Below are 25,685 nucleotides of genomic sequence, written 5' to 3'. Positions count from 1 at the left end.
GTGTTGGACATCATTCACCACGGTTACAGATTTTATTTCCATTCAATGCCCCCTTTCAAAGGCATGCCAGACGTTCCTCCTCCACAAAGAAAAGAGGCTCACAAGCAAGTTTCTCAGTTACTCCAAATGGGGGCCATTCAGCCAGTCCCTGTATCAGAAAGGGGCCTAGGATTTTATTCTCGCATGTTCCTAGTACCAAAGAAGGGGAACACGTGGAGACTGCTTTTGGATTTATCTCTCCTCAACACTTATCTGGACATTCCCAAGTTCAAGATGTTGACGTTACAACAGCTTTTACCCTGCTGGGCAAAGATCACTGGATGGTAACTTTAGATCTCAAGGAAGCTTACCTTCATGTGCCTATCAGGCTAAGTTACAGGAAGTATCTGCGTTTCGAGCTGGAGATTCTCATTATCAGTTCTCTGCATTGCCCTTTGGCTTATCTACTGCCCAGAGTATTCACAAAGGTTCTGGCTCCAGTGATAGCTTACTTCAGGCTACAGGGACTTCAAATCTATCCTTATTTAGACGACTGCCTGATTCTGGCTCAAGAAAAGGAAGACCTTCTACAGCATCTGGAATATCTTATAGCAGTGCTAAGATGCCTAGGGTATTCTGTGAACGAAATAAAGTCCAGTCTAGTACCCTCTCAAGACATGTGCTTTCTGGGTGTGAGACTGAATACAGCAGCCCAGATGGCCTTTTTAACCCCGGACAAACAAAAGAGTCTATCACTTTACTTCCATCAACTATCTCATCAGTCCGTGCTGACTGCAGAGACAGTCCTTCAAGCATTAGGGTTCATGGCATCTTGTATTCTGGTGCTTCCCAATGCCAAACTGCATATGAGGAAGTTACAATGGTATCTCAAAATGTATGGACACAGCACTGCCAGGATTTAGACACTGTCATTCAAATAATACCTTGCCTTCAAAGAGACTTTTTGTGGTGGGCTCAGGAATGTCACCTAAACAAGGGACTCTCTGTGACCCGCCAGAGGCGAGTCAGATTTTACCGACAGATGCCTCGGACATTGCTTGGGAAGCTCATCTAAATGGAAAGTGGATACAAGACAAGTGGCCTGCCAGGCTACAGCATCTACATATCAACATGAAGGAGATGTTAGCAGTCCAGTTCGCATTACTGGCTTTCAAGGAGTTACTTCTTCCAGGGCAGGTGTTGATTCTAACAGACAACACAACTGTCATGTGGTACTTCAACAAACAAGGGGAACACATTCTTATCCTCTATGCAGGCAAGCAATGATTTTATGGGAGACTGCCGCCTGCACCTAACTCTTCAGGCAAGGTTTCTGCCAGGAGCACAGAACTCCTTAGCAGATGTGTTAAGCAGACAAATCATGGATCCCCACAAGTGGAAACTGGATCTTCATGTATTTCAAAAATTGACAGTGTCATGGGGAACTCCAGACATAGATCTGTTCGCTTCTCCACTAAACCACCAGCTGCCACAGTTTTGCACAAAGGGGTTTCATCACACAGCTTGGAAAGTGGATGCTCTGTCTTTCAGTTGGACAAACCTTCATGTGTATGCCTTTCCACCTCTGCCTCTTCTTCCAAAGGTACTATTAAAGGTCAGACAGGACAGGCCAAGGATGATTTTGATAGCTCCAGATTGGCCTCGGCAACACTGGTACCCTCTACTACGGAGTCTGGTAAAGAAGCCTCCATGGCCTTAACCTTTGATTCCACATCTGTTATCCCAGCAGGTCGGTCATCTGCTCAATGTCAAGCTTCACTCTCTTCATCTGACAGCCTGGCATATTCTGTGTTGAAACACAGCAGGTCTCAACTTCCTCAACAAGTTTTAAATGTGATTATGGAAGCTAGAAGACCTAGTACAAGGAAAGTGCAGCAAAATGGAAGAGATTTTATTTTGGAGTAAAGCAAAGAATTTGGAGATTTCTGAGCCTAATTTGAGTATGGCTCTTCAATATCTTACTGAGTTACTGGACAAGGGTCTGTCCTTCTCTTCCATTAAGATTCATGCTGCAGCAATCTCAGCTCACTATGATTGTGACCCACCATTGTTTTCGCATCCTTTGTTCAAGCAGTTTCTTAGAGGGCAAAAATATAAGACCCCGTAGAGCTCCTACTCCTGCTTGGGATCTCAATTTTGTGTTGGAAAAACTTACTCTACAACCTTTGAGCCTCGGCTACTGCTGAATTGAAATATTTGTCATGGAAGACTGCTTTTTGTTGGCTATTACTTCTGCAAGAAGGGTGTCTGAGTTGCAGGCCCTTATGGCAGTCGAGCCCTTTTGATTTTCCATAAGGATAGGGTATCATTACGTACTAATCCTTCCTTTATGCCTAAGGTGGTTTCTAGTGTGGCTTTAAACCAAACTATTCATTTGCCTACTTTTATGCAGACCCCAAAATAAAGGGGAAAAGATTTTGCATACTTTAGATGTACACAGGCAATTGCGTTATTACTTAAGCAGGACTAAGGATTTTAGGCAGTCTCAGCAGTTGTTTGTTTCTTTTGCTTTGAGTTCGCAGGGCAAGCCTGTGTCAAAACAAACTATTTCTAGGTTGATTGGCTTTTGCATTGCATTTTGTTATTCCCATCATGGCAAGGAGGTTCCAGCTGGGATTAGGCCTCATTCCACTAGGGCTACTGCCACTTCAACAGCATTTCTACGGGGTGGCAACTAAGGATATTTTGGAAGCAGCTACTTGGAGTTCAGTGCATACTTTCTCTAAGCATTATCACCTTCCTATCTACTCTAAGTCTAGGGCTGGTTTTGCCACAGCTGTTTTGCAAGGCATGTTGTCAGCTCCTGCTTCTTTATGATTTGCCAGCCTCCCTTACCTCTGCTTTGGGATTCTACCCAATAGTAAGGACTGCAGCAATGGAAGACGAAGAACATAGTACAGTTTTGTACCTACCATAAATGTAGATGTTCGAGGATTCCATTGCTGCAGTCCAATTTACCTCCCTCCTTCCCCTCTGTGTTTAGGGGTGGTTGTGTAGGTGAGTTTACCTGCTTATATTTTTGTATGTATTGTTCATGTTTTGGTGCAGGTATTTTGGGCCTTGTCTTTTTAGGGTCTTCTGACATCTGGGGCAAGAAAAGACTGAGGATATGACGCGGTCATGCGCATTAGTACCCTGACGTACTCGCGCCCGTCTAATGCGCCCTGACCGACGCCAGCCTTATACTCTGGTATTCGGGCCGACTGGATGCGGACTATACCCAATAGTAAGGACTGCAGCAATGGAATCCTCGAACATCTACATTTATGGTAGGTACAAAACTGTACTTTCCCCTTACTTGGTTTTTCATAAGGACAGGGTATCCTTAAGAACGAACCCGTCCTTTCTCCCCAAAGTTGTGTCTCAAACCAATATTAATCAATCCATAGATCTACCAGTCTTTTTCCCAAACTATTCTGACAGAGCTGAACAAAAGCTTCATTTTTTGGATGTCCATCGTCAGCTCAGGTACTATTTGCATAGAACGAAACAATTCAGGGAATCAGACCAATTATTTGTCTCCTATGCAGAAAACAGGATAGGTCTTCCAGTTTCTAAAGTGACCTTATCCAGATGGTTGTCTTCCACCATTTCCTATGTGTACTCTCTCAGAGGCAAGCAACTACCTTCTAAACCGAAAGCACACTCAACCAGGAGTCTATCCACTTCTGCAGCCTTTCAGGATAGACTACCCATTGATACCATTTGTGCAGCAGCTACTTGGGCCACTCTTCATACCTTTGTCTCTCATTACAAGTTAGACTTGGCCTCCAGAGACAGGGCCAGTTTTGGTTCCACAGTTCTCAAGAGTCTGTTCCATTGAGCCACCCGGGATACAGGTGCTAGGGACGCGGTCCCATCCAGCAAGAATGAAGGCGAGATTGACAACTTAACATTTAGAAGTTATGTACCTACCATAATGTTCCATGTTAGTTGTCTTCTCTCACCTTCTTTCTTGCATCCCTCCCTCCTTCCCCCTGGCCTGGACAGATCTTGAAGAGTTCCTATCAGGTTGTTTCCTCCTGAGCCTTCTTTTGAGGGCTCTTATTATGAACTTGGTTTTTCCTAATTATGTTAGGTTAGTCCTTAGCAGGGTAGGTTAGCTACCAAACGAGATCTGAGGTAGTTCCGCCTTGCATCATGGGATATAGGGTTGCCTCGAGCTGGTAAAAGGAGTTCTCAAGCTAAAGCAAGTGCCATGTCGGAGCCGAGGATCGGCTCCGAACCCATCCAGCAAGAAAGAAGGCGAGAGAAGACAACTAACATGGAACGTTATGGTAGGTACATAACTTCTAATTCCGTTTTCCCAATGTAGAACGCATTACAAAAATTACACAATGCTGCATAAATGACCGATTTAGTTTCACAATTATAGTGATTACATCCTGGAAGCTGCAACCTGGAGCTCTGTACATACTTTCACCAAGCATTACCACCTGCCTATCTTTTCTAAATCCAGAGCTGGATTTGCCACAGCAGTCTTACAGGGCCTCATTGCTAGCCCTAATGCTCCTCAACTGCCTCCACCCTTCCTTAGCTTTTGGGAATCAACCCAAATGTGATGACTGCAACAGTAAAACATGAAGAACATAGTACAGTTGTGTACACTTACCATAAATGTAGATGTTCGAGTGTATTCACTGTTGTAGTCCTGGTTACCCTCCCTCCAGCCCCCTGACTTCTCTTTACTCTTATCTATCTTTTTTGTTTGGCATACTTTATATCATGTGTATTTGCTTTGTGCTGGGGGTGATCCATACCATGTAATTGCTTCCTATTGTGGGGGCACCTGACATCTGGGGCAAGAAAAGCTGATGTAATGGCGTCTGCTGCCTGTTTTATACCCCAGACGACCTGACGTCATGGAAGAAGTGACAGCATCCGATGCAGAAAGCAAGACTGGTATTCAGGCCTGTTGCGGGCTACCTGCAGACAGATAACCCACATGTGATGACTGCAGCAGTGAATACACTCTAACATCTACATTTATGGTAAGTGTACACAACTGTACTTTGCACCACCCATGTGGACCCAGGCAGTCCTCGTATCCTGTTCTGTCTGTCCTGATATGTGTATTCAAGTCGCCCATTATCAACTCCAATTCATGTTGTCTTCATTTAAATAATTTTATATATTTAATGTTAAATACCTAAATATAAATATAAATATGTGCAAACCCTACAATATTAATACAAAAATGGAATTTTAATAAATATTATAAACATGAACAAAAACTACTTGACTACCAAAGACATACATAAGAACAACATTCATTTTCTAAAAAACTATAAAGACATACTTAAATATAATAACTAGTATTGAATTTAAACCTGCAATGGGTGAACACAACAATATCTTCAGGTATTAATGAAAATGTGTCACTGAGTTCTGTCTTGAAGTTAAAAGGGTTTGCACATATTTGTATACATATGTTTATATTTAGGTATTTAACACAATAGTTTTAAATGCTTTTAAGTGTTTTTAACCTTATTACTTTAAGTATTGGTTTAATAATCATTGTATTATTGTATAACTGGGTAAGAGGGTGTGTTGTACTTAGTAATATAAATGATGCTTTTCAGTGTTTAGTCACTCTGATGCCCTGATGTTACAGGGTGAAAGCGCTTAGTCGTATAATAAATGGTTTTGATTTTCCTTCCTACTTGTGCATGGACTTACTCAGCACTGTGGTTTTTATTTTTCATTTTTCTGGTTTACGTGTGTATGCTCTTTTGAGCAAGTTCGTTTCATTTCTTGCCGAGGAGCCCAAAGCAGAAGCAGTTCGCACGAGTGCCGGTCGGCCACTACCTGAGTTTCATCTTCCAAACTTAAGCTGAAGTCTTCTAAAGCTAAGTACCCCGTTGGGGATCCTTTTTTCTTGCACTAACCGATGTCAGAAAAAGATAACTATTATCTCACCAGTGGAAAGCAAATACCACACCGAGACTTTCATTCTTAACTGCATCATTTGCTTAGGTCAGACCATGAAGTCCCTCGCTGTCACTTTTTTGCATTGTCTAATGCCAGAACTATGTCATCGGGCCCTTATTGTCGCTAGATATTTTCGCTTACAATCCTCTAATTTTGATTTGGCTTCGGTAAGCCGTCCAAAAGCAGATCTTCCGAAAAAATGTAAGGCTAAAGACAGAGACAGACTGCACAGGTCCAAACCTACGGACAATGATTCCATTAAGCTAGTCATCAGTTGTCCTTAGTGAGGCGCTTTCGCAGACCCTGATGCCCACTTCTGTGGATGCGCAGGCCACTAAAAAGACCCTTTCTGAGTCCGGTATGCTGCAAAACTCTTCTTCGACTAAGAATCCTGTGGTTGTCTCTACCTTGGATGGGTTCGGTGCCACTGAGCAGGCACCGATTTCCGAGGAAGTACTTCGCACTACCGATTCTCAACACAAACAGATGACTTCTTTCACGTCTACCACCATTTTTTTTAAAACTCCAGAGTTTCTATGGCCCAGGGTACGAACCACACCCAAAAAAACGCCGATGCAATCTCGGGCATCTGCTTCCTTGCTTCAGTCTTAAATGCTTAAAATGGCGGAAGACCTTATGCTGATCAGGGGGAAGCCAAGCTACCCCTTCCAAAAAGAGAGATCAGTCCCTAGTAGTTTTGTTTGAACAGGAGTCTGACTCTGAAGCATCTGAATATGAAGACATGCAACCCCTCTCTGCTTATGAGGCTTCTGCTGCAGAGGATTCCATTCCTTCAGCCTCTCCACCTGAGGACTTTTCCTTTGGGGAAACCCTTCATACCTTAAGGAAGCATTCCCAGTGGGAATGTCAGTACTACCCTCAGTCTAAAAAGAGACTCTGAGAATTCTTAGATCTTCCACAGCACAGATCCCTGGCTATTCCCCCAGTCCTGGATGTTGTGGCCGATGTTTTCCTGGAATCTAGTTTGACTCCCAACACTACTTCCTGCACCCAGAAAACATGACCGGTATTAGAGTCCCTGACTCGCACAAATTTCTCTTCAAAAATCCTACTGCTGACCCTGAGGTAGTTTCTCAAGGGCCTAAAGGAATTAAAGCAACCTCTGCTAAGAATCCTACTCCCTCGGATAGGGATTCCCAAGCATAAGACAGATTGGGTAAAAAAGTATACACCTCTGCTACTCTTGCTATCGGAGCACTAAATTGCCAATTCCATATGCTAAAATTTCAGCAACATACCATGGAACTCCTCAGACAAAGCGTCTTCCTTCCCTGCTTGTGTAGAATCTAGAGTTACAAGAGTTAATGCATTCTGCAAGTCAAGTGACTAAGCACACCGTACACTGTCGTTTTGACACCCTAGAAGCTTCTTGCAGGGCAGCAGTCACTGCTTCTGTCCTTAGAAGGGATGTTTGGCTTAAGGAACAGCCCTTGCCAGACCATGTTAAATCTAAATTATTGGATGAACCCTTGCACAAAGACAACTTGTTTGGCACTAAGGCAGAGGAGGTCTTAAAAGAGATGGAAGAAAAAGCTAAATCTATGCAGACAGTTAAGGATTTCCTACAGGTCTAGCCACTCAGGTTCAGCAGGCATTGCCCCTCCAAGCACTGGTCCTTTCCTGCTCCCACCAGGTCAGTTCAGCCTAGATCGCGGGGAAGCAAACCCCCAGATAGCAGCCACAGGGAATGCAGAGATCATAGCAGTGGACTTCCTCCACTTCAAAACCAGGGAGTTCTAAGCCCTACCCCCTCATGGTAAAAACTCACAATGACTCCTCTCCCACCCCCTCCCTTTGCCCACCTGCCCTTTCCCCTAGGAGGAAAACCTCTCCTTTCACGCAAGCACCTGGGCTACCATTACCAATGACCGCTGGGTCCTCCACAGTTTCCCAGGGATACAAATTTTCTTTCCACACTCTTCCAACCCCAAAAGGGTTCCCAGATCTACCTGCAAACCAGTGGGCAGAGGTGAAAAAGCAAGTCCTTTCTCTGCTCTCTGTGAGGCCAGTAGAGCACGTTCCTGCAGAACAGATAGGCCAAGGTTTCTACTCCAGACTTTTTCTGGTACCCAGAAAAGAGGGTACCTAGCACCCCATCCTCTATCAATCCATTTTAAACACCTTCCTGGTGATACCAAAATTCAAAATGCTCACCCTCCAGCAACTACCAATGCTCCAAGGATGCTTGGCTAGCCACCCTAGACCTAAAAGAGGAATGTGGAGGTAGGCCTATCAGGGAATCGTGCAGGAAATATCTACATTTCAGGGTAGGATCTCTGCACTTTCAGTTCTCTACACTTCCCTTTGTCTTATGTGATGCTCCCAGAGTTTTCACAAAATGTCTGGTTCCCGCCATTGCGTTTTGCAGACAAAGAAATATCCAAATTTTCCCATACTGGACGACTGCCTAATTCAGGCAGACAGGAAAAGCTGCTCAAGTGTCTGGCATTTGTAACGTTCCTACTGACCTCCCTAGGGTACACTGTCAATGAAAAGAAATCCAAATTAGTACTCACCCAAAGGATTATATTCCTGGGAGCAAGCCTGGACACAGCATCCCAAATGGTATTCCTTACACCAGAAAAGCAAACGTACCTGACAGCCTACTTCTCTCAACTAGCCACCAGACCCCACGACCCCAGTTATCTGCAAGGAAAATCCTGCAAGCTTTGGGGTTCATGGCATATTGCATTCTACTCATTCAATATGCCAGACTGCATATGAGGAAACTACAGTGGTACCTAAAAAGCCTTTGGTGTCAACACTCTCAAAACCTGGAAACTCTTATAGCAATGATGCCTTGCCTAAGGAAAGATTTTCTTTGGTGGGCAGCAGCATGCTTCTATAACAAGGAACTACCTTTCTCACACCCCCTGCCACCCAGACCCTCACCACAGATGCATCAGACTATGCCTGGGGGTGCACACCTGGACAGCAGGTGCATAGAGGGCCAATAGAGCCCACAGCAAATCCATCTGCACATCAACCAAAAAGAGATGTTGGCTGTCCAGCACGCATTGGCAGCCTTCCAGCCCCTTCTCTCCCCAGGAGCTCTCCTGATCAAAAACAGACAACACCAATGTGATGTGGTATATCAACAAGCAGGGAGGGACTCACTCCTACCCTCTATGCAGGCTGGCCATGACCCTTTGGTACACAGCCTCTGCCATGAAACTCCACCTGTCAGCACAATTCCTGCCAGGTTCTCTAAACTCTCTGGCAGACCACTTAAGCAGAAATCGTCTGGACCCACACGAGTGGCAGCTAGACAAAAGAACCTTCACCCTAATAACTCAGAAATGGGGCACCCTGAAGGACAACCTCTCTGCCTCCCACACCAACCATCAGTTCAGCAAGTTCTGCACCAGGGAGCATCACTGCAGGGCTTGGAAAGTGGATGCCCTGTCCTTCCCCTGGGTAAATCTATCGGTCAATGCATTTCCTCCACTACCTCTCATCACCAGGGTACTGCTCAAAATAAGGGAGAAATAAACAAGGACAATTCTTATTGCTCCAGATTGGCCTCACCAGCACTGGTACCCACTGCTGCGCTGCCTGTCCTCACTGCCACCATAGCATCTCACTCAAACCCCACCCCTCCTGACCCAGAGAGAAGGGGAATTCATGCATCCCCAATTGCAGACCCTCAATTTGGCAGCCTGGCTTATTCCCTGACCACTGATCAATCTGCCAACCTTAATAAACAGGTTCTAGATGTTCTACGTGAGGCCCGATGCTCTAGCACTAGGAAGTCTTATGCTGACAAATGGTTCTGCACCTGGATATAGGTTAAGGGAGCTGATATGGCACAGCCCTCCCTACCTCTCATCCTGGATTACCTAGCTGATCTGCTACACAGTGGTCTCTTTTTTTCTCTATTAAAATTCCTGCCTCTGATATCTCTGCTCATTTCCACACTGAGCAGCCCCTTTTCTCACACCCTCTGATCAAACAATTTCTAAGACTGGCTAGCAACCTGAGGCCACCCAGAAGAGCATCTGTCCCAGCTTGGGACCTGAACCTTGTGTTGGAAAAGCTCAGCCTGCACCCCTTTGAACCAGCATCAGCAGAGTTAAAATTTCCTGGAAGATGGCTTTTCTTCTGGCCATAAATTCAGCCAGACGAGTCTCCAAGCTACAAGCACTTATGGCTGTGGAGCCCTTCATCATCTTCCATGCTGACAGGGTTTCCCTCAGGACTAACCCATCCTTCATGCCCAAAGTGGTGTCCAGTGTGACTCTCAACCACTCCATTCATTTGCCAACCTTTTTCTCTAACCCAAAAAACAAGGGGGAAAGGATCCCGCACTCTCTAGATGTGCACAGACAGCTCAGATTATATCTAGACAGGACTAAATCATTCAGAAAGTCTGATCAATTACTGGTTAGCTTTGATGCAGGGACAGAGGGCAAAGCCATCTCCAAACAAACCATTTCCAAATGGATAGCACACTGCATCCATACAAGCAACACTGAAAACCTCCCTCTAAGGGGGTCAGGGCTCACTCCACCAGAGCAGCCTCCACCTCTGCAGCTTTCCTCAGAGGAGTCCCCACCAGGGACATCCTGGAGGCTGCCACCTGGACATCTGTTCACACTTTCACCGGGCATTACCACCTGTCTATCTTCAAATCCAGTGCAGGCTTTGCCACTGCAGTCTTGCAGGGCATCCTAGCCAGCCCCTAGTCTCCTTGACTGCCTCCACCCTTTTCCTCAGCTTTGGGAATCGACCCAAATGTGATGACTGCAGTAGTGAAATATGAAGAACATAGTATAGTTATCTACACTTACTATAAATGTAGATGTTAGTGTATTCACTGTTGCAGTCCTGGATGCTCTTAGTGTTTCACTGTTGCAGTCATTACATTTGGCTTATCTGCTTGCAGTAGCCCTCTGATTAACAAAGTCTTGGGTCCTGCGTCGGTTGCTGTCCCTTCTTCCATGATGTCAGGTTGTCAGGGGTATAAAACATGCAGCTGATGCCATTACCCCAGTCTTTCTTGCCGTACGGTGCCCAAAGCAGAAGCAGTTCACAAGTGCCGGTCGGCCGACTCCTGAAATTTTTGTTCAAGTTTCAGAACCGGTGTCTTAAACTAAAGCTAAGTACCGCAGTGGGGAAACTTTTTCTCGCTTCTTACCGATGTCAGTAAAAGGTAATAATTGCATTACTTGAGGATAGCAAATACCTCACAAAGATTTTCATTCGTACTGTATTCCTTGCCTAGGTCCTGACCACAATGTACCTTGCTGTCGGTTTTGTGCTTTGTTTAAACAGCGCACTATCCATCGATGGTATATTTTCGCTTCTAAATATTTCGGTTTTCGGTTTAATTATCTAGAAAGGTCGGTTAGGCATCAGACTACCGGGATTCCGAAAAAACACAAAGATAAAGACAGAGACAGGCCACCGAGGTCCAAAGTTGCCGACGACGCTTCTCCTAAGCCAGTCACCAGTTTGCCAGTACTCAGTGAGGTGCTTTCGCAGCCCCTGATACCCACTACTTCTGACTCACAGGCCTCTACTGAGACCCATTCAGAGTCCGTGAGATGCTTCAACTGTGAAACATGCAGATATCTCTACCTCACATTGGTCCGGAGCTGCTATGCAGGCACTAGCTTCTGAGGGTGTATTCAGGCCTGCGGAATTGCATATTAAACCCACACCTCCTTCACTTAGGCCAAAATCTCAAACCATGCCTAAGAAACCGATGCTCAGGCCCCTATGCCTAAAAAACAAATAAGAATGGCTGAAGATCTTATAACTAATCAGGGGAAGCCAACCTCCCCCGTATAAGAGACCTAGGACTGAAGTTGTTTATGAATCTTCTGACCAGGTTTCCGTTTTTTCTGATTCTTCTGATGATCTGGATTTGTCCTTATCTACTTATGAGGATTCTGATGCAGAGGACTCTATTCCCTCTGCTTCCCCTCCAGAGGATTTTTCTTTTGGTGAAACCTTACATACTCTAAGGGAGCATTTCCACTGGGAAAGCCAGGATTTTTCTGATTCAAAAAAGAGGCTTAGGGATTTTTTTACTCCTGCCTCAGCATAGGCCTTTAGCTATACCTCCAGTATTAGACATTGTTGATGTTGCCTTTTCAGAATCTAGTTTGGCCCCTGATTCTTTGCCTCCTGCTCCCCGAAAACCTGACCGATATTACAGGGTTCCTGATTCACATCAGTTTCTTTTTAAAAATCCTATTGCGGATCCAGAGACTATTTCACTGGGATCCGAAGGCATTAAGGCTTCTACTGCTAAAAATCCTACCCCCTTTGATAGAGACTCCAGGTCACTGGATAAATGGGGTAAGAAAATTTACACTGCTGCAACCTTGGCCATTAGGTCTTTAAACTGCCAGTTTCATATGTTAAAGTATCAACATGTTATTGGATTGCTTAAACAGAAAGTGATTCTTGACTGCGCTGAAAATAAAGAATTACAGGATTTAATGCATTCTGCTGAACAGGTTGGAAAACATACTTTGCAATGTGGATTTGATTCATTAGAGGCCACTTGCAGGGCTGCTGTTACTGGGTCGGTGCTCAGAAGGCATGCTTGGCTTAAGGAGCAATCTTTATGTTCATAGGTTCATACTAGGCTATCTGCCCTAGGGCATTTATAAGCCTAGCCAGAATGTGTTTGGCTTTCACCCCCCCCATTTTAAATTTATTTTGCTATGCCCTTTTTCGAGGTTAGTATACTGTGCCTCTGTCTAACAGTGACACAGAAGTGATACCCGAGGTAAACCTACGATCTCCCATCCACTCATCAAGATTCCTCTTGAAGAGAGTCAGAGGGACTCTGCCTAACCTGGACTGGGATTTTATTCCAGAGTGAAGGGAGCCTCTGGGTTATGAATCTGTTCCTCCAGCATGTCCTATTTATTTCAGTGCTGAGGTTCAAGTCTGTCGAGCGCCGGCTCGATGGGATTTGGATTTTCTGAGGTGCAGCATGTCCATTAATTCCGGGTTGGACATGGCTTTATACGTCAGGCACAGATCGCCTCTGAACAGGCGGTATGCCACTGAGTAGAGCTGGAGTTTCTTTAACCGGGCAGCATATGGCATCTGTTTGAGCCCTTTGATCCTCTTGGTGAGGTACTTTTGGGGTCTTTCCAGTTGCTGCAGGTGTCTGGTAAGGTACATCCCAAAAGGGGCATTGTACTCAATTATGGGCCTGATGAGGGATGAGTAAAGAGGCACGATGACCTCCCCTAATCTAGATGTGAATCCCTTCATGATTAGGTGGGCTATATAAAATGTTTTTCTAACCACTTTGGCCACGTGGTTGTCAAATGAGTGATTGCTATCAACTTGGGTCCCCAGGTCCCTAATTACTTCTGAACTTAATGGATTACCACCTATGTGGTAATTTGTGGGCACTTTGTTTTTGCTAAAGGGGATGACTATACACTTTTTGGCATTTAGCTTGAGGCCATGGCTCTGGCACCAGTTGTCTGTTTCTATGAGGCCCTTTTGGAGGATGCTTGTGTCGGCTGGAGAGTCGATTATGACGCCCAGTTTGCAGTCATCTGCGAACTTGGTCAGCCACAGTCCTTCCGTGTTGGCCTGCACCTCCGAGAAATATATACCGAACAAGAGGGGTCCCAGGACTGAGCCTAAAGCCAAATTGTTGGATGCTCCCTTAAATCGGGACCGTCTGTTTGGCAACAAGGCTGAGGAAGTCCATAAAAATATGGAAGATAAAGCTAAATCTATGCAGACTGTTAAAGATTTCATACAAGTTCAGACTCCTAGATTTAGTAGGCACTGGCCCTCTAAAAATTGGTCCTTTCCAGCCCCCTCCAGGTCTTCTCAAGCCAAATCCAGACACAGCAGAAACCCAGGTTTCAGTCCCAAGGGACATACAAGGCTAGGCTTTGGGGGTTTTCCTCACCCAAACCTGGGAGCAGTAAGACTCCCCCCTATGGAAAACCGTCTCAATGACTTGCTTTTAAAACTTCCAAGCACTTCCCAACTGAATGCTCCTTTAGGTGGAAAGATATTGGTCTGCAGGCCAAAAACTGGAAACCCATTACCCAGGGCAAATGGGTTTTTAATATAGTGGCCCAAGGATACAGATTTCATTTCCACACATTACCAACACCAAGCGGGTGGCCAGATCTACCCCCAAATCAGTGGGCAGAGGCCCCAAATCAGGTACTCTCTCTCAAACATGGGGGCTATTCACTTGGTACCAGAAAAGGAAAAGGGACAAGGTTTCTATTCGAGACTTTTCCTGGTACCCAGAAAAGACAATACATGGTGTCCTATCCTGGACCTTTCAAATCTAAACATCTTTCTGGTGATCCCAAAATTCAAAATGCTGACTCTTCACCAGCTGCTTCCTATGCTAGGCAAGGATGCATGGTTGGCACAACACTAGACTTAAAAGAAGCATACCTGCACATCCCTATCAGGGAGTCTTGCAGAAGATACCTAAGTTTCAAAGCAGGCTACATGCACTATCAGTTCTCTGCACTGCCCTTTGGCTTATCTACTGTGCCCAGGGTATTCACAAAGTGCCTAGCTCCAGTCATTGCATTTTGCAGGCAAAGAAATATTCAGATATACCCATACCTGGACTATTGTCTAATTCAGGCAGAAAGCAAGGACATTCTTTTCAGTCATCTGACCTTTGTTCAAAGGGTACTGACTTGTCTGGGGTTCACCATAAATGAAAAGAAATCCCACCTGGTACCTTGTCAACAAATTACATTCCTGGGAGCAAGCTTGAATACAACTTCTCAGATGGTTTTCCTCACGCCAGAGAAACAGATACATTTGACAACTTACTTCAAACAAGTGGCCACAAAAACCCAGTTATCTGCAAGGCAAATACTGCAAGCCTTGGGGTTCATGGCCTCCTGCATTCTTCTAATTCCATATGCAAGGCTGTATATGAGGAAACTACAATGGTATCTCAAAAGCCTTTGGTGTCAACATTCACAGGATGTAGAAGCAAGGATTCCTATCATACCTTGCCTACGCCTAGAGTTCATTTGGTGGGCAGAGGCCTGCCACCAAAACAGGGGACTACCATTCACATTACCCCCTGCCGCTCAAATCTTAACAGATGCATCAGACTATGCAGCGGGGGGGGGGGGGGGAGGGGTGCTCACCTGGCAGGGAAGTGCATTCAGGGCAAATAGAACCCAAGTCAAATGCACCTGCACATAAATCAAAAGGAAATGTTAGCTGTACAGAATGCTCTGACAGCCTTCAAGGACCACATTCTTCCAGGACAACTAATGGTAAAGATGGACAGCACCACTGTCATGTGGTAGATAAACAAGCAGGGGGGGAACACATCCTTACCCCCTCTGCAGACTAGCCATGGCATTGTGCAACACAGCCTTCAGCAACCAAGTGAATCTACAAGCTCAGTTCCTGCCAAGAAAACTAAATACACTGGCAGACGGACTAAGCAGAAACCTCATGGACCCACATGAGTGGAAACTGGAACAAAGGATTTTCAACATGTTGACCATCAAATGGGGGAGCCCAAATATAGGCCTGTTTGCCTCCCCCCAGAGCCATCAACTGGACAAATTTTGCACAAGGATTTCCCACAAGCTAGCTTGTAAAGTGGATGCTCTATCCTTCAGCTGGAAAAACCTCTCAGTTTATGCCTTTCCTCCTATGCCTCTGCTCTCCAAGGTACTACTAAAGATCAAACAGGACAAGCCAAGGACAATTTTAATTGCACCAGACTGGCCTCGTCAACACTGGCACCCACTCTTGCGCAGTAGGTCACGCTTGGCTCCATGGCACCTGCCTCAGAATCCTTCCCTATTGTCTCAGCAGGAGAACCAGATTCTGCATACTCAGCTGCAAACCCTGAACCTAGCAGCCTGGCTAATTACCTAATCTCTCCTTTACTGTCCCTCAGTAAGTCAGTGATGGATATCATTTTAGAGGCAAGGAGGCCTAGTACTAGAAAATCTTATGCTGCAAAATGGAAATGATTCGATGCTTGAAGCCAGTCTTAAAGAAGGCATGCAGCAGTGCCCAATTTACCTCAGATTCTACAATACTTGACTGAGATGCTTAAGGGCTTGTCTTTTTCCTCCATCAAAATTCATGCCTCAGCCATTTCAGCTCATTATAGCACAGAGCCTCCCCTCTTCTCTCACCCACTGTTCAAGCAGTTCCTCAGAAGGGCCACACATTTAAGGCCACCCAGGAGAGCTCCAACTCCAGGCTGGGATCTTAACTTTGTTTGGAGAAACTCACTCTTCCTCCTTTCGAGCCAGCTGCTACTGCAGATTTAGAATTTCTTTCCTAGAAAACAGCTTTCCTTTTGGCAGTCACTTCTGCCAGAAGGGTATCTGATGGCAGTGGAACCTTTCATCATCTTTCATGCGGACAGGGTTTCCCTCAGAACCAATCCCTCCTTAATGCCCAAGGTGGTATCCAGTGTGGCTCATTCCCTCCAGTAGAGCTCTTTTGAGTGTGCACCTTTAACTCCTAGTGGGCGTGGCTTCAGCATTTAAAAATTGAGGTTATCACCATACATTTTTAACAAATACCCATTGACAGAGATCATATATCAATACAATTGTGTTTGCTATCATGTATGCTTCAAGATAAAATTTTCCGATACCTTGTATGTAACATGGTTTTGGAATTATTAATGCAAATATGAACAGGCAATATTTGACGCCTAGAGGAGCAGTAGGGTGTAACTGCAGAAACGCCTGGAGACGTCACTCGGCTGTAATGTCAGTCCATTCATTTGCCTACCTTCTTTCCTAACTCACAGAACAAAGGGGAATGGATACTGCACTGTTTAGATGTGCACAGACAGCTTAGATTCTACTTGGACAGGACTAAACCTCAAAGGAAATCCGAACAACTGCTGGTGGCATTTGCTGCAGGGACAGAGGTGGAAAGCTTTTTCAAAACAAACCACTTCAAAACGGATAGGCCACTGCAGTCATTTCTGCTGTAAGCACCATGGAAAACCCATCCCACAGGGCATCAGACCCCATTCAACCAGGGCTGCATCTACCTGTACAGCCTTTCTCAAGGGCGTCCCTACTAGGGACATCCTAGAAGCTGCTACCTGGAGTTCTGTACATACTTTCACCAAGCATTATCATTTGCCAATTTTCTCTAAATCCAGGGCTGGTTTTGCCACTGCAGTTCTGCAGGGCCTTATAGCTGGTCCTAATTCTATTTAAATTCCTCCTCCCAACCTTAGCTTTGGGAATCTACCCAAATGTAATGACTGCAACAGTAGAACACGAAGAACATAGTACAGTTGTGTACACTTACCATAAATGTAGATGTTAGAGTGTATTCACTGTTGCAGTCCTGGTTATCCTTCCTCCAGCCCCCTTTCTTCTTTTGGCTATACCTCTGCTCTCACTTACTCTGCTCTAAAAGCTTTTTGGTGTATTTGCTTTTTTGTTGGAGGTATATCCTTGTATATTTATATATGTACTTGCTTCCCATTGGGGGGCACCTGACATCTGGGGCAAGAAAAACTGATGTAATTGCGTCGGCTGCATGTTTTATATCCCTGACAACCTGACATTATTGAAGAAGGGACAGCAACTGATGCAGGACCCAAGCCTTTGTTAATCAGGCCGACTGAGGGCTGCTGCAAGCAGATAACCCAAATGTAATGACTGCAACAGTGAATACACTCTAACATCTACATTTATGGTAAGTGTACACAACTGTACTTTTCCCTCCCTCCATCCCCCTTGTCTCTTTCTGTGTCTCCTTATAAGGAACACTTTGGTATTTACTTTCTACTGGTGGGGTTCTTCCACCATAACCTGGCTCCCATTTGGGGGCTCCTGACAGTTAGGGCAGGAAAGACTGATGTAATGGCGTTGGCTGCCTTACTTTATACTACTAACGACCTGACGTCAGTCCTGAAGTGACAGCAGCCGACGCAGAAATACTAAGCCTCTGGTATTCGAGCTGGCCCGAGAGCTACCCTGGCAGGGATAACCCAGTTGTGATGACTGCATCAGTGAATATACTCGAACATCTACATTTATGGTAAGTGTACACAACTGTACTATGTCCAGCCTTCTCTGTACAGTCATATCATCCATTTCCAAACTCCATCCTGTCGGTGAACCTGCACGTAGTGTAGCAATTCTTAGTTCATGTTTGGCAGATTGATTTGGTTTTATGTCCAGCTTTTGCTTAACATAGCTATCTCAGGTAACCCAGGTTGGGCAACTGGACACTGGCTGGCCAGTAGCTTATAGACTCAGGACTGCTGTGCTTTATGGAGGGCGCACACTTGTCAGTAAGGGCAGATACACCCCCTCCCATCATTAGTCTGTGTCCCTGGCGTTGGTCAGAGTAGGCCGGGTCCTCAACCCACTTATCACTGGTAATTACCCATGCCCATTTGGCAACATTAGTCAACATGACTAAATTACCTAGAGCCATATTTTTACACCGCCGAGTGACATTGTCATCATTTTAATACCAACTTCCTGGCTTGTTACCACATTTGTGTGTGTGTGTGTGTGTGTGTGTGTGTGTGTGTGTGTGTGTGTGTGTGTGTGTGTGTGTGTGTGTGGTGGTAGAGAAGTTAAGACTGAAAACAAAATCATCATTTGCAATATTCAAGTTAATCAGAAGCAGAATTGTTTAGCAAACGTGCCAGCTTTTATTTTGTCTTGATTTCATGTGACATGTTAACCACTCTGGCCAACTTTCAACTCTTTTGTTCCTCACTAAATAAGTACCTTTCATTGTAGATGAACTCAAATGCTGGAGGCAAGTCAACATGTAAGAGGTTCTTTTCCTTGGAGCCCGAGTTATTTTTCTTTTTAAAATTTTATGGACTAGACCTGAGTAGAGAATACATTTAATGTTAGTCTTGCATCTTCTGGATTGGGAGTGAAAGCCCAAAGCATATAGTGTTGGCCTCACTTGCCTTTTTACATGTAGGCGTTGCGTCCTATAAGAGTATAGTTGTCAGGAAATTAGAGTTCCTTTATTTATTTATTGATTTTTATTTATTTATTTCCAGTTTGATAACCGGGGAGGTCCACTGGGCCCAAGGGGCCCGTTTTCAGTGGAGGCCCGGGGAGAAAAGCTCAGAGTTACATACAATTAAAACTAGCATAGAATTTTACACTATATAGTTATGCATGGAGTTATACATTTTAGAAAACAAATGTAAAATTATATATTGAGATCGAACGATTGAAAAGGAGCAAAGGAGAGGATCAACAAGAATAACTTGAGCACCATTCAAAACATACATACAAACATACATACATACAAAGTTACATGACTAGAGCACGGTTCAAAACATACATACAACATTACATGACTAGTACATGGTTCAAAACATACGTAGAAAGTTACATGACTAGAGCACAGTTCAAAACATACGTACAAAGTTACATGACTAGAGCACGGTTCAAAACATACCTACAAAGTTACATGACTAGAGCACGGTTCAAAACATACATACAAAGTTACATGACTAGAGCACGGTTCAAAACATACCTACAAAGTTACATGACTAGAGCACGGTTCAAAACATACATACAAAGTTACATGACTAGAGCACGGTTCAAAACATACATACAAAGTTACATGACTAGAGCACGGTTCAAAACATACATACAAAGTTACATGACTAGAGCACGGTTCAAAACATACATACAAAGTTACATGACTAGAGCACGGTTCAAAACATACATACAACATTACATGACTAGAGCACAGTTCAAAACATACCTACAAAGTTACATGACTAGAGCACGGTTCAAAACATACATACAACATTACATGACTAGTACATGGTTCAAAACATACATACAAAGTTACATGACTAGAGCACGGTTCAAAACATACATACAAAGTTACATGACTAGAGCACGGTTCAAAACATACATACAAAGTTACATGACTAGAGCATGGTTCAAAACATACATACAACATTACATGACTAGAGCATGGTTCAAAACATACATACAACATTACATGACTAGAGCATGGTTCAAAACATACATACAACATTACATGACTAGTACATGATTCAAAACATACGTAGAAAGTTACATGACTAGAGCACAGTTCAAAACATACGTACAAAGTTACATGACTAGAGCACGGTTCAAAACATACGTACAAAGTTACATGACTAGTGCACGGTTCATAACATACATACAACGTTACATGACTAGAGCTCTGTTCAAAACATACCTACAAAGTTATATGACTAGAGCACGGTTCAAAACATACCTACAAAGTTACATGACTAGAGCATGGTTCAAAACATACATACGTTACATGACTAGAGCACGGTTCAAAACCTACATATAACGTTACATGACTAGAGCACGGTTCAAAACATACATACATTACATGACTAAAGCACGGTTCAAAGCATACATACATAGACGGAGAGCGATTACTTTTAGTTCATAGCATACATACATTGTAGATTTAGAAAGGTATTTACAGTGCAGGGATGAGACAAAAGTGGCAGGATAGTCAGGAAAACGTATTTTAGTATGAAAGCTTGAGCACCATTCATAACATATGTACATATATAGATAGATAGCCATTTGCATGTAGTTCATAGCATTTGTACATTATTGATTAGAGTTATTTACAGTGCATGGATGAAACATAAGTGGCAAAAGTATTTTAGTAAGAAAAGCTTTGTCCTTTGTATCCTGTAAGTGTACTTATCTTTACTGGAGACTTCCTTGTACTCCTGAAACAAGTGTGCTGGCAACTGTTTTTAAAGTCTAATTGCTAATGTCCGGGTAAAGATTTATGCATAAAACTGAAGCAGCATGGAGGCATCTATGAGCTCGTATGATTTGGTAAGCATGCCAGTGAATTGGTCAGCAGGGGATGTACAGAGCTAGAGTTAAGGCGTGTTTGCAAGAAGTTATGACAAAATATGGTACATTTCTATGTTTACATTAATAATGCAATCCTGGTGCGATACTGTCTTTTAGTGGGCAGTATATTAAAAGCAGTAGATGTTAGTAAAAATGACAGTAAAGCATGATGGGTAATGTGAAGACGTTCTGAGATTTAAATGCTCTTGGTAAAGCAGTTATGACTATAGTTTATATTTACATGTCTGCACTGATTTCATATAAGCTATGTGACCTACAAGATGAACAAACAGTCGCATCTTATACAAAACATTAAGGCAGACAGTGTTGTCAGTGATTGCCATCTAACACAATTTGTTTTAATAACTGTTTTGAAATATTTTGAAATTATTATATGCATAGATTTGTCAGCATCTCAGAACAACGGTATTCATGTCCTCTTGTCATACATCATTGGAAAGCTCTGGAACAGGTGAACAGTCGCCTCATTCATATCTTTGATGTGTCTTGTTCTCTTACAAAGATGACTCTTTGTTTGACCATAGCACTAGTATCTTTGGGCAAATAAAAATGCAGTTTTTCTTTCATAATCTGCAATATAGAATTAGGCTTTACAGGTAGACTTTTGACACCAATATCAGTGCCCAGCCCATTGTCTACCAAACAGCTGTCATATTTTACATATTTCATAACTTGTACCATTCATCAGATATCATAAATCTAATGAAGTGCATTTTCAGTGGAGTGTTTTGGAGAAAAGCTGTCTGGAAGCAAGTTATTTTTTGGGTTAGAAGATCTTGGAAAGCTTGTATGTTAATTAACCTCCTGCTCCTCAAGGTTTAAATCAGTTAATGCACTGCCCTGGTTCGGTAGCATTTGTGTACATAGTTTGCCCTCTAGTCTACATCATGTGACTACTAAGTTGACTAAGCTTCACATCCTGTCAGGGAAAGATTGTGTTGGTCAGCATTTCAGGCCTGTTTTCCCAGTCCTGCTTCCCCTGCTCCAAGCTCATTAGTCAGGAATGCTGGCGTTGCTATCTGGCCCTTTACTGTGGCCATAATGGGGCTGAAGTAGCATGTGTTCATTCATGTCAGTCATTTCTTTCGTTAAGGACATGGGATGTATTTTGTAGTGCATTTTATTGTCTAAATGCATTCCTTTAGAAAGTGGGTTTCAAGCTATTGAGTGCCGCCTGTGTTTTGACTGCTGGCAGTGTACATGTCCAATGCAGAGCAGCAGTCCATGAAGGGAAGAACCTTCAACACTTCACTCCAGCAAAGCGTGAAGCATGAGGTCACTTATCTTAAGGCCTTGGTGTTGGGTACACAAGGACATCACACTGCCATGGTTGGATATATTGGCCACATACTTCCCAAATATAATGGCACTGGACTCCTAGTAAGTAATCCAAAGTGGGATCCAATACCCAGCTTAACACCCTCCTCTGCTGTCCTCTTGCCATTCCTGCTACTTGGTATGTCTGAGTTTTATCAGCCAAACATACCAGTTATGATATTTCATTCTTTGCATAATTCTTCTGTCATGGTTGTCTCAAGTAATTTCCTCTCCTTTGACACTTGTTCCTTGCATAACATAACTGCTGTGGCTTAGGAAATCTAGTGATTAAATTTAGTTTCACACTTATAAATAGTTGGGACCATTTTGGTTAGCGCATCCTCAGAATGAAAACATAATCTTTGTTTCACTATGCCATGAATGTGCCTCATTTAGAAACTAGTTTCGCAAATAGTTTTGTCTAATTGTAATCTTCATTGCTATTACTTGTGGTATAGTTTTGTCCAGTTGTAATCTTCAGTGCTGTTACTTGCGGTATAGTTTTGCCTAATTGTAATCTTTAGTGCTATTACTTGCGGTATAGTTTTGTCTAATTGTAATCTTCAGTGCTATTACTTGCGGTATAGTTTTGTCTAATTGTAATCTTCAGTGCTATTACTTGCAGTATAGTTTTGTCCAGTTGTAATCTTCAGTGCTATTACTTGCGGTATAGTTTTGTCTAATTGTAATCTTCAGTGCTATTACTTGCGGTATAGTTTTGTCTAATTGTAATCTTCAGTGCTATTTGCGGTATAGTTTTGTCTAATTGTAATCTTCAGTGCTATTACTTGCGGTATAGTTTTGTCTAATTGTAATCTTCAGTGCTATTACTTGCGGTGTAGTTTTGCCTAATTGTAATCTTTAGTGCTATTACTTGCGGTATAGTTTTGTCTAATTGTAGTCTTCAGTGCTATTACTTGCGGTATAGTTTTGTCTAATTGTAATCTTCAGTGCTATTACTTGCAGTATAGTTTTGCCTAATTGTAATCTTCAGTGCTATTACTTGCGGTATAGTTTTGTCTAATTGTAATCTTCAGTGCTATTACTTGCGGTATAGTTTTGTCTAATTGTAATCTTCAGTGCTATTACTTGCGGTGTAGTTTTGCCTAATTGTAATCTTCAGTGCTATTACTTGTGGTATAGTTTTGTCTAATTGTAATCTTCATTGCTATTATTTGCGGTATAGTTTTTTTTATTCACTGTAATAGACTGTAACACCAAATTGTTTCTTTCTAGCTGCATGCCGAATACTGTAGGGAGAATGACTCCTACCTCCCCCATCGCTTGTTTCAGTCCTGGGAACTTGCGCAGTTTGTACGGTAAGTACACAACCACAGCATTTTTCTCTCCTTTTTCATATTGTAGCTGGGAGGTAATGAGAATGCTATTAGTGACTGATAAGTCACTCCACTCAGAAAAACATTTTTTTTATTCTGATTCTCTTGTAAATAACCTAGCAGTTCTCCAGTCATTGTTTAGTCAAACCACAGCCTAAATTCAGCATAACAGTTTAGTTTTCACCTTGTACTACTTGTGATATTTTACACAGAAGAGAGGCTGACCAAAGCACCAGGGAAAATTCATCACCTCTGGTTAGTATTTTAGTTTTCACTTTGTACTACTTGTGGTATTTTATGTAGATAGCAAAGGTTGACCAAAGCACCAAGGAACGTTCATCACCTCTGGTTAGTATTTCTGATTGCTTTCACAGTGGCTTTTACTGTTGCAAACACACAAATGTATGTGTTTAAATTTTGTGCTTTTGGTGTTGAATGTATTTTCAGAATGCAGGGTGTGGTTATTGGAACCAAGTTTTGCATTCCTTTTGAGATGCATTGATTGCAGAAGCCTTGAGCTGTACAAGAGACATTTAATGGAAAACTTTGCAGCTTGGCAGTGGTACGGTGCCTGTTTAAATGTTCGACAATGAGCTTTCTCAAGTTTGATCCCTTCGTTATACCTCCCCTGTTTTTAGACATCTTAACAGTAACCTCAAAAGAACACTAAACACTTGCTAGTAAAATAGCAAATTTACTGAGAGTACTTCCATAAAAACACATCAGTAAGTAGTCCTAAGAGACCTAGACTAGTTAGAACTTCACTACCTCACCTACTGTCAGTGAGGACCCACTTTTTAATATACTGCCCTGAAAAATATCCATCTCTGCAAAACATCCTGCTACCTTGCTCTGCCAGTGCTATACAGTCCAACAAGTAGTCTGTCCTCACCGCAACTAAGTCAAATAACTCAGCTGTTGAATCACTGTGCACCTTTGTTGCAAAAATGCGGAACTTTCCTATTTCAGCTAAAACTGACCGACAAGAAAAGTGGATTCAAAGCATTACTAAAACTTTTAAACAATAACTGATGTTCTTCATGTTTCACTGTTGCAGTCATCACATTTGGGTTATCTGCTTGCAGGTAGCCCTCAGTCGGCCTGATTATCAAAGTCTTGGGTTCTGCGTCGGTTGCTGTCTCATTTTCCATGACGTCAGGTAGTCAGGGGTATAAAGCATGCAGCCGATGCCATTTTATCAGTCTTTCTTGCCGTGCAGTGCCCGAAGCAGAAGCATTTCGCAAGTGCTGGTTGTCCGACTCCTGAAATTTTCGTTTTCGAGTTTCAGATCCAAAGTCTTCAACTAAGTGAAGTACCCCGTTGGGGATCCTTTTTCTTGCTCTAAACAGAAGTCAGTAAAAGTTAACAATTGTATTTCTTATGGAAAGCAAATACCTCATAAAGATTTTCATTTGTACTGCATTCCTTGCCTCGGCCCAGACCATGACGTACCTCACTGTCGGTTTTGTGCCTTATTCAATCCTTGAACTATTCGTCGTCTGTTCATTTTCGCATCTAAATATTTTGGTACTCAGTTCAATTATCCAGAAATGGCTTCAGTAAGCCACTCCACTACCGACATTCTGAAAAATGCAAAGATAAAGATGGAGACAGACCGCATAGGTCCAAAGCTACTGCTGCTGCTTCTCCTAAGCTAGCCGCCAGTTCACTGGTACTCAGCGAGGCGCTTTCGCAGCCCCTGATACCTGCTACTTCAGATTCGCAGGCCTCTGCTGAGACCCATTCGGACTCTGGTATGCCACGAGATGCTTCTTTGACTGCAGAACCTGCGGATGTCTCTACCTTGGATGGGTCCAGAGCCGCTGTGCAGGCACTGGTTTCTCTGGGTGTATTCAGGCCGACTGACTTGCATATTAAACCAACGCCATCTCTTTCTTCAAGGCCTAAAACTTGATCCATGCCTAAAAAAGATGCCCAGACCGCATGGTCAGGCCCCTATGCCTAAAAAACAAATGAAAGAGTGGCTGAAGATCTTATTACTTTAATCAGGGGAAGCCACCCTTCTCCCTCTAAGAGAGCTAGGACTGATTTTCCTTCTGATTCTTCTGATCAGGATTCTGAAATTTCTGTTTTCTCTGATGCCCAGGAGTTGACCTTCTCTACCTATGAGGATTCTGATGCAGAGGACTCCTTCCCCTCTGCTTCCCCTCCAGAGGATTTCTCTTTTGGTGAAACCTTGCATACTCTTAGG

The 25,685-nt window shown here is 43.3% G+C and overlaps 1 protein-coding gene across 2 annotated transcripts in view; it reads left to right on the top strand.

The window, feature by feature from the left end:
- Positions 1–25,685, top strand: part of SMPD2 (sphingomyelin phosphodiesterase 2) — a 423,565-nt gene that overhangs the window by 94,124 nt on the left and 303,756 nt on the right. For both annotated transcript variants that reach the window (XM_044076594.1, XM_044076593.1), the window contains one exon: positions 23,373–23,455. In XM_044076594.1, coding sequence (XP_043932529.1) covers positions 23,373–23,455 — 83 coding nt within the window. The remainder of the gene's footprint in view (positions 1–23,372; positions 23,456–25,685) is intronic.

Source organism: Protopterus annectens, chromosome 7.part0 (genome assembly GCF_019279795.1).
Source record: "Protopterus annectens isolate FY-2018-M chromosome 7.part0, PAN1.0, whole genome shotgun sequence".
In the NCBI taxonomy this organism is placed as follows: Eukaryota; Metazoa; Chordata; order Ceratodontiformes; family Protopteridae; genus Protopterus; species Protopterus annectens.
The sequence above is the reverse complement of the archived record's forward strand: the minus strand, read 5'-3'. Positions and strand labels throughout refer to the sequence as shown.